Source organism: Myotis myotis, unplaced genomic scaffold, assembly GCF_014108235.1.
Source record: "Myotis myotis isolate mMyoMyo1 unplaced genomic scaffold, mMyoMyo1.p scaffold_m19_p_8, whole genome shotgun sequence".
Taxonomy (NCBI): domain Eukaryota; kingdom Metazoa; phylum Chordata; class Mammalia; order Chiroptera; family Vespertilionidae; genus Myotis; species Myotis myotis.
This window is the reverse complement of record NW_023416390.1, coordinates 64,452,876-64,466,960: the sequence shown is the minus strand read 5'-3', so window position 1 is coordinate 64,466,960 and position 14,085 is coordinate 64,452,876. Positions and strand designations below refer to the sequence as shown.

The 14,085-nt window shown below is 43.9% G+C and overlaps 1 protein-coding gene across 3 annotated transcripts in view; it reads left to right on the top strand.

The window, feature by feature from the left end:
- Positions 1 to 14,085, top strand: part of KIF5C (kinesin family member 5C) — a 147,976-nt gene that overhangs the window by 90,857 nt on the left and 43,034 nt on the right. For all 3 annotated transcript variants that reach the window (XM_036320347.1, XM_036320349.1, XM_036320348.1), the window contains 3 exons: positions 4,835 to 5,022; positions 9,771 to 9,839; positions 11,979 to 12,185. In XM_036320347.1, coding sequence (XP_036176240.1) covers positions 4,835 to 5,022; positions 9,771 to 9,839; positions 11,979 to 12,185 — 464 coding nt within the window. The remainder of the gene's footprint in view (positions 1 to 4,834; positions 5,023 to 9,770; positions 9,840 to 11,978; positions 12,186 to 14,085) is intronic.

Sequence of the window (14,085 nt, the reverse complement as noted above, 5' to 3'; positions counted from 1 at the left end):
TGACAAGGTGGCATAACTGCAGCATCTCTTGAATAAAATATAATATTAAACAACAGAGCAGATGTAGACTTCCCCATCTGCTGACATCATGCAAAAATCATGTCATCACAGGCTGAGAAAGCATGGAAAAATTGGCAGTCTCCTGAGCAGATTCCTCCAGGTTTAAAACCGGCCAGGCCAGCCGGCTTGGTTCCCTAACGAGCTAGGTCTGTAACTTTGGGTCTGACTGGGGCTTTGGGAAACTGTGCGGCCCCCACGGTTGGCACACGTTTAGCATTAACTACGAGGAAGGTGCGGGCCCCCTGCCTGGGTTCCTGATTACCACAGTGGATGCTCAGAAGTTAGCATTTCGCTCGAGAGGTCTGCTTTGTTAGGCACAAGAGCTTGTAGTCACACTGTTAGGTACAGTGTTTGCTTGTGCCTCTTGCTTCTTTCAGGCACAAGCAAACACTGACAGAAACCCTGACCACCAGGAGAATGTGCAGCCAATCAGGAGTCAGGTCTGTAAAGAGGGTGTAGAGTCCTGGGTGACCAGCTTATTAGAAAATTTCTCTAGAAGGGATTAGAAACTGTCTTAAGCTGCTTACAATATTTTTAGGAACTAGGGTAAAAGATGGATGCTATTTGCGTGTAAAATAATCCCATAAAGGAATGATTTTTTTTAAAACCTCACATTTATATAATGTTATCTTGTGGCTAGCTGCTCTTACCTGTCTGGCAACTTAAAGATTTCCTTTCCTTTCTATATCAAAGTTTCTTTGATATAGAAATGTCCTACTACTAGGTCTGCCACTGGCCCTGTTGGTCTTAAAACACACACACACACACACACACACACACACACACACACACACACACACACACACCCCGCCCCCACCACAGGTCTCTGTGGTTTCCGGGAGAAGCTGGGAGGGACCAGCTCGACCTGCCCTGGAGTTCAGTGAGAGTGCAGTTACCTTCCTGTGTCCTTACAGGCTTCAGGGACTCGACCTATGAAAAGGACAACTAGCTCGTTGCCATTTCACGTGTGAATTTTTAATGAATTACTGGCAGTCTAATGGTTCTCTCTCTCTCTCTCTCTCTCTCTCTCTCTCTCTCTCTCTCTCTCTCTCTCTCTCTCTCTCATAAACACAAAATCAAAAAGCCTGTTTTGGAGTTTTTAAACTAATAGCCCTAACAGGAATTTTTGATTACTCTGTTATTCTTGTTTATTGCAATTGATGGATTTCTACTTTTTTGTAGAAATATTACCTGTACCCTCTGGGGGTTTTCATTTTATAATTAAAATGCTCTGCAAACCTCATAGGTGTGCTCCAAGTCAGTGCTCTGTGTACACACACATCTTTTTAGTCCTTAGAGGTAATTACAGCTGACAATAGGAAATGCCAGAGTGCTTCTTTAAAGAGGGATGGGCTAGGGGGAGGGGGAGGGGAGCTTTCATTCAAAAAAATCAGGTGCTTTACAATATTACAAGCTCTTTCCCTGTGGACAGGCATGAAGCCTCAGGGGATAAACTGAGAGAAATTTGCTTTTAATGCAAAGAAGGAGAATAAAAATAAAATAGGTGCTAATCTTCATTTGGTAGTCCTTTTCTGTTCTCCCGCCACCAGATTTTAGGGCCTTATTTCTTGGGGTTTGTTCGCAGCTGTCTTCCTGTTACAATCAGTTACTCCTTAATCACCTCTCGGGGGCTTCTGGGGAGAGCCGGTCTGCAGTGCAGGGATCTTCTCGATGACGGTGGTGAGATTGCCATGGAGACAGACTGCCTAGTGTCAGGCCGTGCACAGAGTTGGGAATTTATAATCCCCAGACGTGTTTGTGAGCCGGACAGTGTAGTTACCAGGGACGCTTCTGGAAGTCATTTTCTCGGCCCTTTGAAGGGCAGTGGTGCTGGGAACACCAGCTCCGGGTCCTCTCTGGGCAGGAGCTGTGCTCTCCACCGATGCCTGCTGCTTTTGTTCCTGCGTGTTGCTTTGTTCTCCTTGGCCTGAACGGCTGCTGCAAAAAATAATTCCGACTGCCTGACCTTTAGAAGGGTTCGTTGTGTCGATGGAGCTTTGTGGGGGACGTGTTGATGCTTCGATTCAGAGAATTCGTCAAGAGAAACCAGAAAGTCTGCTGTAGGTTTCAAATGTGTCTTAATAATAACAATGAAAGCAAACCTGAAAGAGGCTTGCATAGATATATTGCATTTTAATTTTGGAAATGAGCTCTAACCACAAAGGTATTGTGAAGAACCCAGAAACACTAATCTCAGAATAACTAAAAATAGCAATTTATCTGCAAAGCCTAAAAGAGTTGACAATTTGTCAGGGAGAGGAGGGGTAAGAGATGGACTTTAAATATAATAACATCTTTTGTGTTGTACAGATACTATTTTAATTAATCTTTAGAACAATGCTGTATTAGAGGCATTATCATTTCCTCTCCTTTGTAAAAAGCAAGCCAGGAGGTTAAGCAGGTGGTGGGCCTGTGATTAATTAGTCTGTGAAAGGACCAGTGTGGCTCAGTGTCCCAACAAGCGCTGGAAACATTTATGCAGTGGCTGATCCCTTTCAGGGACCTGGTGTCAGCGTGGGTGAGCTTGAACCTCTCCCGCCTGGGACCACCTGGCACTTGGTGTTGTTCTGATTCCTCAGTGGGAGATGGGAGCAGCTCCGGGAGGAGGCGGGGTGAAACCTGTGGCTTTAGTTGGAGCAGGTGACTTGGTGCTAGGTTGTGGGGTTTCATTCTTGGCTCCTGCCTGCCCCAAGGAATTGAAACACACACAAGGCAGCTCCTTAGCTCACACCAGCCTTATAAGAGCACTGCCTCTATGGCCTTTTGGAACCAAATAACACAGGGATATGTGTCGCTTCCAGATATTTTTGTATCTCACTTCTGGACTTGGGGCGAGTGGCCTATGGGTAATATGACCAACATCCAACTGGTTTGAGATCTAGCACAGTTAAGAATTCACCATCATTTTAAGCTGAAAGATCAAATTCCTACTGCACTAGGTTGCCACGTTCACAAATTTCATAAGCTGGAACTGAAGAATTAGAGATACAGTCATGAGCCAAGCAGAGAAAGGACATTTACCAAAGTGTTAGTGGTGACTTCGTCTGGAGAGGGAGAAATTGGAAGGTAGGGATGTCAAATTTTAGTGTATACACTGTGGTTAGAAATGGTGTGTTTGTGTGTGTGTGTGTGTACAATTTTTTTAAAGCAAAAAACATCCTTAAGCACTAAAACATGGTACTGCTTTTATGGCCCGGGGTTTAGCAGGCTGTAGCGAATATAAGTCCTTTAATTGGGTGAAATTCAGTCAGCACACTAAGGTTGTTGGGGGATGTTTTAAACCAGGGTTGAAACTGAATGAAATATTGATCTGGTTCAGGTTCAGTTCAAAGGCTACTCTGATATTCTGGTTTTGCTTTTAGGTCAATAATTTTAGGAAAAGGTTTGGGTCTAGCTGAGCTTTAGGAGGAAAAACGGTTGGCTCAGTTTTATATTCAACAAAGTAATACTTGATTCTAGGTTTTGCTTCAAGTTTCTGCTTAAAACAGAACTGTGATACAAGTGAAATCATTTGGTGTTAATTTTATTTGGTATGAAGGCCATTTGTGATTATCAGTTTGATAATGGAATCTTCAGCAGCAAAACTTACACATCACAAAGTGCTTTGTTTATGTTGAGATACATGTATACAGTGTTCAGGTGGGTTCCTGGAGACATGATTTATATTGTTTATGAATCTACGGATTAGGATCTCAGTTCTGTAGTGTGTGTGTTTTTTTAAGGACTTTCCTCTGGTGCAGAGCAGTTTTCCTGGGGAATTTCCACAAAGTGCATTTTATGGGCTAAGTGGAGTGAGGCTTGGAACGTTGCAGACACTCACTGATGGTAGCAAACTGAGTGTGAAGTTGATGGTAAACATTGTGATGGGGAAAGTATGTTTGGTTTTGGTTTGCTTTCCAAGAAGATATTTGAGAGACTCCGTTGGGCCACATGGTTTTCATAGCATCCTTTTTATGCAGTGCATCTCTGCCAGGTGATTTTCTTGGTGGGGATAGCCATTGGCCAGCTTGAGAACTTCACCTTTTTCCTCAGTTTGCATGGTCAGACTTGGTAATGCATCTTTCGAAAGCCCAACAACACCATCTGCAGACTGAGAAGTAGTATGTAAGGTCTCTGCATGATACTCTAGATTGGCTGCTTTTTCTTTCCTGGGAAAACCTGGCATTGCAGGAAATTATTCTGTTTGAACTTTCCAGTGGAGCCAGTTAATTCCGACTTCCTGCAGGAGAGAGTGGCTGATGGTGGAATATGTGATTGTGTGGTGCCAGCCTGGGTCCCTGGGTCCCTGGGTACCTGGGTACCTGGCTACCTGCTTTGGATTCAGAGAGCTGAAAGTTAGGGAATTTGGGCCCAGCAATGTTCTTTTAAACAATGGCGAATTTGTTCCTTGATGTGGCTGTTTCCATTAATGAAACAGTAACCTAACTAATTGGTAATTAGGATGCCTCAGAGGTCCGTTTCCCTTTGAGTCAGTCACTAGAGAGCGCATGATTCTAGTAAAGCCCCAGCATGTTCCTCAGAAGTAAAGTGTAGCTGACAGTTCTGGGCATCGCTGCACGTTGGGTTAGTTAAGAGCTTCTGTGGTGGAACCAGTTTGGGTCAATTAATTATGACCTTTCTTGTCAAATGGAAAGAATGTGAACGATCGCTCTATATAAGAGCTCTTCATTGTGCCCTTTAGTCTTGTTCATGGGAGTGACTGGTTTGGGAACTCCCCCGGGAGGGCTGCGTGCGAATTTCTTCAATACCCGCCCCTTTCGGCTGTGTTTTGCAGGAGAAGCAGTGCCTGAGGACGAGCAGATCAGTGCTAAGGACCAGAAGACCTTGGAGCCCTGTGATAACACCCCCATCATCGACAACATTGCTCCCGGGGTCGATGCTGTGGTCGCCAGCATCTCTGCTGAGGAGAAGGAGAAGTATGACGAGGAGCTCTCCAGTCTCTACAGGCAACTGGATGATAAGGTCTGTAGCCAGAGACTCTAGTCTTCGCTCTAGGGCACAGACTAACCATGGCAGGTCCCCGCACTCTTGACCAGAAGCTGCTTCCAGCCCTGTGTTCTGAGGTAGGGCTGCAGACTGACGTTTATGTCGAGCTTCCCGGTGTTTGCCCAGCTCTTGATTGGGCAGAGTTAGGGAACTTGACTCACATGGAATGGAACCTCCATGGAAATTTGATGAGAAGAGGGGAGTGTTGGCCTGTATACACAGACAGTCTTCACTTCTAGAAACTGGACTGGGGCTGGTCATGCATGAGGAGGGATTAGGGGTGAAAGCGTACATGATCTTTGTTTAATTCTCTCTCCTTTTCTTCTCTGGGCATACGCCTCACCTCTGTGGAACTCCCACAGTGGTTCCAGCCATGGGGACAAGGGTGGGGGCTCCCAAACCGCAAGTGTGTGCTTTAATTGGGAAGCTCATGGTGGTGGAGCCCCCAGTGTGGTGTGTGGTCTGATTGCTTCTATGTTATTGGCAGAGCTCTTTTCAGGGCATCCTCTTGAATGAAGTCGTTTGAACATGCTGATTAGGGATGTCCTTTTTTATGGCAAACTTTTTGGGGCACAGTCAGGTCAGTGCACAAGTTGGAACAGAGGAAAAGAGATGTCAGAGAACATTGTGTATCATTCATCCCAGTGGAGGTCATGTTAGGAATCCCAGAGGCACAGGAAATTAAATTGATGTTACACATGATCTTGGCATGCTGCCCTTGGAATATTCGAAATCCTTTCAGTTCATTTCATCAGGGTTGCTGATATTTTTAGTCTGATTTAATCTTTTCTGCTGTAGTTCATCTCAGAGGGCTCAGGGACACCTCTGGCTTGAATGAAACAGCTTTGTTATGCCAACTTTGCCATTAATCTCACAGGCCTCTCTTTTGAGTAAAGCTCAGAGTCTGGTGTCACCTTTACAAGGAAAATGTGACTGGTTGCCTTAAGGAAGCTTGTTCTGCTCTGAGTTTGTGACTCTGGGAGTTGGCATTATAACGGCAGTGTTAAACTGGGGTCACCCTACCCTTCTGGTGACATGTTTAATAAGCGCTTCACACAGGTGAGAGCTGGGTTAATTGTCCTTTAGGCCCTTGACTTACTGCTACCCTTCCATTTATACCCAGGGATTTTGCACAAAACCTCAAAGGAGAAAAATGAGGACAATAAGTTACCAGTATAGGCAATTTCTTGATTTCTCCAAAGAAATGCTATTGTTTAAACATACTGTAGTGTTGTTTTTTTCTCATTTTAGAATTTTTGGTTTCATTTTAATAATTTCCAAATAATCTTAGATGAGGGATGATATGCTGGTTCTATCCTCTTTTCTCTATGAATAGACACCTGCCATGGTTGGAATTGGGATCATTTACCTTTGCTGCTCGAGGTGCCTTCACTGATCTGAAAAAGAGTTGAGTTTTGAATGCAGTTTTCTGAAAGGGGATAATGAGAACCCAGCTCAGAGTGATGCAAATGCCACGCCTTGGGGCATTCAGCAGGCAGCTGGCAGAGCTGGCCCTGGAGTCTGCTTCCTGATGACCGGCCTGGCACATTTTCTGGCACATTATTTCCTTTTAGCTTGTGCCTTGAAAACCCTGTAGAGTACACATTTCAAGGTTAGCATTTGCAGTGCATTACAGGGTGACGCTGAGAGATCTTGGAGAGGCCTGAGCCCCAAAGCCCCAGCCTTAGATGGCACCGTAGCTGGTGGTTTGACCTCCATGGACTGCCTTCAGGGTTTTAGAAAGTACTTCCTGCTTCTGATGGTGAAGGTGGCTTGGTACTTTTGAGAATTCATGAGTTGGGATTACCAACATAGATTATGGAGTAGTGGAACTGAAAGTATCTGGGTCCAGATGAGAAACTAGCCCAGCTTGTTTCCATGATTTACCCAAGTTGGCATCACCTATAGGTGGCAGAGATTACACAACTTCTGACTCACCCCATGTTGACCTTACCCTTTAAGTGAGAAACATGCCGGCTTTAATGAACCCATGGAGATTGTGGTGGGAGAAAGGCTACACGGTCTCCTCCCAGCTGCCCACTCTGTCCCTCGGTGCTGTCCCTTCAGAGATCTGAGGACAGGTGCTCTCCCAAGGCAGTGCTGTGCGACGGCAATCTTGCTCTTCAGAGTTGGTCTGTGACTTAAAATCCTGAGACCTGCGCTGGTGATCAGGCCCGCTGAAGATGTTTTTCTCATCGGCAGCATGGGGCTCACATCTGCTATTTCAAAAGTTAGCAATGGGGAGTAAAAGTTCCTAGTGCAGAGCAGATGCTTTTCTGTCTTCTCCCTTTCTGTTTGCTTAAGGGAGAAGCCACAGCATATGTGGTATCAGAGGGGTGATGGTTCACAGTGGGCTGACCTCGGAGTTATGAGATGAGCAGACTGGGGTTGGCACTGTCTTTCATCCCCCTTCACCACTCCAGTGCTGCTGTACTATTGGAGATACGTGAGGGGGAATAAAGTGTAAGTAGAAATATAAGTTGAATTTCTATTTCACTGTTTACCATTGTAACAAAGGCATCTTCATAAATGACCTGTTGACAGCTCACCTATTTCATGAATAAGAAAACTCAAGTACAAGACTATTTTCTAAAAAGTGTTTTAAAATCTCGTGGACGAGATCTTTATAGCATCAGAGAGAGCATGCATAAACATGGTGTGCGAGATGCACGTAATGATAGATATAGATGACACGGCACATCTTATTCTGAAAGTTTTAAGACTTTTTTTTAAAAGATCACAACAGACTGTGTTCCTTCCTTAGAGCAGTTGCCTTAATAAAGGGTAACTGTAGTTTTGGAAAAGTCTCTGGTACAGTGATTTCTGTCCTCATAATGTGATCCCTGTTCTCCATCCTTCCCAGACGGGGAGAGGGGCCCTTGGCTTCTCACTGCACCCCAAGAATCACTTCACCGTCCCACTTGTCACCTGTCAGGGAGGAAGCCCGAGTCTCCAGGCTCTGAAATGAACACAGGATAAGAACAAAGCGCTTGTTGCACTATTTGTCTTCTCTTGTGATTTATATCACGTGTAGCTGGTGTTTATATGTCCCAGGGGAAGATGGCAACTCCTGATGTTAAACATCCTGAGTCTTTTATGTTGTTTAATATTTAGGTGCTGAGGAACATAACTCAACCTTGTTTGTGGTACTCAACATTCTAAGTTTATAAAGTAGAAGAGAAAAAAGGTCCTATAAAATTGTCTCCCAGTTGTGGACGTACCATTTTTAGCAGTTTCACTTTGGTGTAATTTGCCTAATTCTCCTGCCAGAAATCTGCTTTGGGGAGGAAAGTCATGAGTATTTTGCAGAAGCATTAAAGAAACACCAATGTAAAAAGTTCAATAGAAAAGGGTCTCCTTGAAGAGAGAATTAAGGCCAAAAGATGTGCTACATGAAGGAAAAGGAGATCCAGATCCTGTAACATCGATTTCAGAGTTGTCTCGCTCCACGGAAAGCATTAGCTGTGACGAACAATGAGTTAATCCGGTTTAAATGTATGCACAGGCACGACCAAGAAGGCTGGAAATATCCCATGGAAAACTGAGCTTTTGCTAATAAGGTTTGCCAAGGAGGCCCTTGAATTTATCTCCCCTCCCCTCTGGAAAAGGTAGAGAGCACAGTGCAGTTTTCTCCCTTTCCCTTCCCTGCCCTCCCCTCCCCTCTCCTCCGGCAGTTGATGAAAACTCCTGGGCAGCACCTGCAAGAAGAGGGACCCCAATACTGAACTAAATCTGTCTCTGCTTGGGGTCTCTACTTGGGGTTCAGACCCCAGAAGTGCCATCAGATAGGATTTCCTGCTTTTTCTGAGGGAGAGAGGCACAGGTGAAGCCACGGTGGCGTTCTCACAGGCTGTGCTTCAGATGTGCACTTGAACTCATGGACACATTCACAGTGAACACCGAGCCTCCTGTAGCCGGGTGTCGTTGGCCAGCTGCGTTGCCCACACTGGGTAGATGTGCCTAGGGAGAGGCAAAGACGATTGCGTGGGCAGTGAGGCTGGCAGCCCTGGCTTTGTGCAGCAACACCTAGTGGCAGAACATGAGAGCGAGAACGAATTTGCCTGTGGGAAGACCCTTTCCCATGTCAGTGACAGGCTGGAAAGTAAGAATTACTGTTGCTGCACTTTTGTGTTGTTTTTTTCAAACCGGTAAGAAAATTAACTTCCAATCAAGAGGGAAATCTGCTCATGCTCAAGATTAATTCTCCAGTAAATATTTTTCCAATCTCTCTAAGTAAGAGGCTTGAAGTAGAAATACTGGTCTCTCCCACATATCACGTGTCTGCATTCTTGGTCACTGATGTGTTTGACGAGATGTGGGACATGAATATATTACAGTGCAGATGGTCAGACATTCACTGCCTTGCGTTTTGAGCTAGGGATTCACTGTTAACATCTTTGCATTGTGGGAGAGAGCTCCCGGTCCCTTTCAGTTCCCACGCCCTGGAGCTCTGATTTCTGGAAGAGCAAGGGTTGAGTTTAATGTGTAGGATATTATATTTTCCATAATATCCAGATGTTTCATCTGCTGACAAAAGAGGGTGAGATATATTTAACCAAATCAAGGTCCCAGAGCCAGTCTCTCTTCTGTGGGGAAGCACCACACCACGCCATTCCCTTCATTTTATTAGGAAGCTCACAGCTGGCATCCTGGTATCGGACTATCTCGAATATCAAAAATGACATAACTAACCGAAAAGAATTAAACATGATGTTTCATTTCAGGATGATGAAATTAACCAGCAGAGCCAGCTGGCTGAAAAGCTAAAGCAACAGATGTTGGATCAGGATGAGGTAAAGTTCATAATAATAAATTTTTTCTTACAAAGTTCTTTTATTACTCTTTGTTGTTGATGTTTGTTCCAGAATTTTAATTTGCAAGGAATTTGTTCAAGATCACTGAATCATGTGGAAATTTCGTGGTAGATTTCTTTTAAAAGCTGGTTTTGCCCAAATTTAGAAGGTAAGTGTCTGACTTGTTAGAGCCCTGGGATCTGAGAGGGAGTAGCTGGTTGCTACACTTGTGTTTAAAGAGCAGAGACAGGGGAGCTTGATAAGTGGACAAGGATGGTTTTAATTCCTCACACCCAGTGCTCAGCACTCTTGTTTTTTTTGCCATTTTAGCTTTTTTCAGCTTTGCAAATCAGCTGGCTCAGGTATGTGATATACACCATGTTCTCATGCTATCTTGTAGGAGAAACAAACAAATGAAAATTAGAAAGTAGAGGAAAGGGGTCCAAATTCTGCATTCATATACTAGTACATGTGATACAATAAAAAAGAGGCAAATTGTTTTCAGTCTCCCTGATGGCATTCAATTCTCCAGTAAGTGTCTTTATTGCATTGCGTTTTGCCAAGTATTTTACAAAACAGGGACCTAAGCAAAGAAGAGACAATCTATCAAGTATAGATGGTTCGTAATTCTCTTTTTGAGGGCCATCTAAGTACTTTTTTTCTCTTTTGTGCTTTAGGGTGCTTTACGCTTTGTTGCTAAAATGCTATGGATTGAATCAGGCGATGCAATTATAGCAGGTGCCATGGGTTCATGTCCCCAGTCCCAACTTCCCATAGATATAGCTCTCCATAGCCATTTCCTTCCTTTCCTCTTTGTTCCACTTCATCTCCCTGGGACAAGGATTATACCCCTGCTCAAATCTTCCCTTGACAGGGAGATCATGCATGCCTTTGTCGTGAGATGGACCATATTTAATTGATTTTCCTCTGAACTCTAGCTGAGCCTTCCATTTGCTTAGTGTTTCCTGCCTTCTTCCTCCCATTCTAGTCCTTTGCATTTACAAGTTGGTAAAACTGCCTGTGGTAAATGTTCTTTTTTGTTACAGTTAAAACTCCTTTTTTGTTGTTGTTGTTAATCCTCACTTGAGGAATTTTTTCCCCATTGATTTTTAGAGAGAGTGGAAGGGAGGGGGAGAGACAGAGAGAGAAACATTGATGTGAGAGAGACACATCCATTGGTTGCCTTCTGTATGAGCCCTGACTGGGGCCAAGGATCAAGCCTGCAACTGAGGTATGTGCCCTTGACTGGAATTGAACCTGCGACCCTTCACTGGGCCAAACTGGCTAGGGCAGTTAAAGCTCTTAATATTTTACTTTCTCTGTAGCCGGGATAGGGAAGGTCCTGCCGGTGAGCCATATAAGGCCTGCAGAATCATTTGGTCTAGCCCTGCCCAGGCATTAATGCTGAGTGAATTAGATGTTTGATCACAAACAGCAGGCTAATTTTTAAGTTGATAATTGTGTATGGCCCACGAGTGATGTTATAAATATCCACGTGGCCCTTGGCAGAAGGAAGGTTCCCCACCTCTCTCCTACAGCATTAAGGCAATATTTGTTTACTCCAGGAAAAAAAACAACACAAGAGGAACACAGATAATGAAAGCGTCTACATGCCCAGCCATTCACTTGTAAATCAATTAATGTTTGGGGTGTATGCTTCTCTACGTCCATGATGACTATTAAGAAAAATTAATGGTTGTCCTTTTATTCTGTCTTGGTTGACTCTGAAATTTACCAGTTTACAATGTGAAATAATGATAATATTAAAAAGCCATGTAAGTACTTATGTCCTCAGAAATGATTCCCCCCATACTTTTTTAGACAAGTGAGATAATCACGAAGTATAGTGATTTTTTATGTGTAATCAATTCTTCGAGGTAAGCCTATGCAGTTTTAAACAAAAATGAATAAAGAAAAAAAAAGTGAGAAAGAAAAGAAAGAGGAAGAAACAGGTTTTTGGAATAACATGCTATTTTTAAATTTAGCATCTGGATATACAGTAGGGGTTCTCGTCATCCCACACTTTTCCAACTTGTTTTTTGTGTGTCTGTTTTTTAAAACTACTTTACTTTGGGTAGAGAACAGAGCACAAACATTTAAACATTAGGTTCACCAGTCCTGTGCCAACTCATTTCCCAGCTTCTAGCTTCCACAAGAAGAGACTATGAGAAGATCCAAGAGGAGCTGACACGGCTCCAGATTGAAAACGAGGCGGCCAAAGACGAGGTGAAAGAAGTCCTGCAGGCCCTGGAGGAGCTGGCCGTCAATTACGACCAGAAGTCCCAGGAGGTGGAGGACAAGATGAGGGCCAATGAACAGCTGACTGATGAGCTGGCCCAGAAAACGGTGGGAGCGTTTGTCCAGGGGGACTTCCTCGGTTGTCACTCTTGTATATACCCATGGTTGTTGATGGACTGTGTAAAGGAAGGCAGTTGGCTGAATGGATTTTCAGTGTTAGACTTAGATGCATTCTCTGAAATCCTCCAATAATTGAAATATTTTGTGTGGCTCTCGTCCAGTCATCCTAGAACTGCGTAGCACAACTGTTTTCTATTCAGGAGATTTATAACGTTAGCAGGGGTGCCTTGTGGAATAGTCAAGAGAGTGCAGACTTTGGAGCCAGAAAAACCCTGGTTAAAAAGTTCTTTAAAAACTTAAAAAAAATTTTTTATTGATATTTATTTATTATTTATTTATTTTACAGAGAGGAAAAGGGGAGGGGAGAGGAAGAGAGAGAGAGAGATGTGAGAAGCATCGTTCGATTGCCTCCTACATGAACCCCAACTGGGGATTGAACCCACAACCTGGTTATGTGCCCTCACCGGGAATTGAACCCACCACCTTTTGGTGTACGGGATGCCACACCAGCCAGGACCCTGGTTAAACTTTTGACTTTAGAACTGTTTAAGCCTTAGTCAAAACATTTAAATGTCTTGAGTATTCGTTTCCTTATTTGTAAAAATGGCAATAATAACATGCTTCTTTCAGGGTGTGAGAATGTGGCAGTTCACGTAAAGCACTTAGCATGGACTGTGCATTTGCTATAGTTTCAATAAGCAAGTCTCAAGCTGTTAAATCAGTAGGTGAGAGTGGGTGACCCTGGCAGGCAATGGGCTTCACTCTTCTTGTTATGTCCTCCTGAATGAAGTCCCTTCCCTCCCACAGCGCCCGTGCTAGCCCGGGCCTGCGCTGTTTGGTTTGTTTGTTGTCCTGCTTCCATCCAGTGCTTTAGTCTGCACATGTTCTCATTCTCAGATGCTCCCAGCGAAGGATGCTGCCGGCCCTGCACAGTGAGCTCATGGCATCAGGGCCAGTGAGCACTTGGCGAGATGGCTGGTGGTGGGATGTGTCCATTTTGTCCTTTTCTATTTGGAAAATGGGTGGTAGGAAGCTGACTGGCTGCCCTTGGCACCTCAGCCCAATGGTCTGGTATTGTGAGATTGTGCCCAGACTGCTCTGTGGAAAGCATCCAGTCCTCCGGGCAAGGAGGAGCAGCAGATGGTACAGGGAAGCTCTAGGCTGCTGACCGTAAAGCTGATGGAAAAGGCTCCTCGCTCCATGCATTCAGCTGCATGAGGCAGACTTGTTAAATGGCCTCCCAAGATGGGATCTACTGCTCCTGTGGATTTTAAAACACAGTGATACCAGTGGTGGTAATACCAAAACAAAGACAGAAACAGAAGGAAAGACAGACTGCAGTCACTTAGGGAAGGAGGAGACTTCGATTTCCTCTGCTTGTTTTCTTCTACAGGGTCCTTAACTAGGCCTTGGTATTTGCTTCTCAAAACAATGGAACATTTTTCACAATACACTTCTTAGTTTCTGTCAAACTGGAGGATTACTGGACTCATTTAGCGTACTATTTTTAGTAAGATCATTAAAAAGTGCTCTAATAAAATAGCTGCGTGTGGAAGAATTGAATAAATGTCTTTGTGTTAGCCTCCAGAGCTCCGTAATTTAGGGAAATTATTTTTTGTTGTTGGCTGAGTTAATACCAAGACACCAAAAGATGACTATTCTTTTGATGTTGAGAGTTTTAGTTAGTTAGTTGGTTAGTTAGTTAAAAATACATACCTCTTGGTAGCACACATGAAGGATGGAAAGGTATGGGTTTGTTAATGTTTGGCAATAAAATGGAGCTTCTGTTATATATTAAGAAGGCCGATCTTGTTGAACTTGATTACTTTTGAAAAGAGGTGAAGAATGTTCAGTTCAGCTTCACGGTGAAGATTAGAATTTCCCTAAG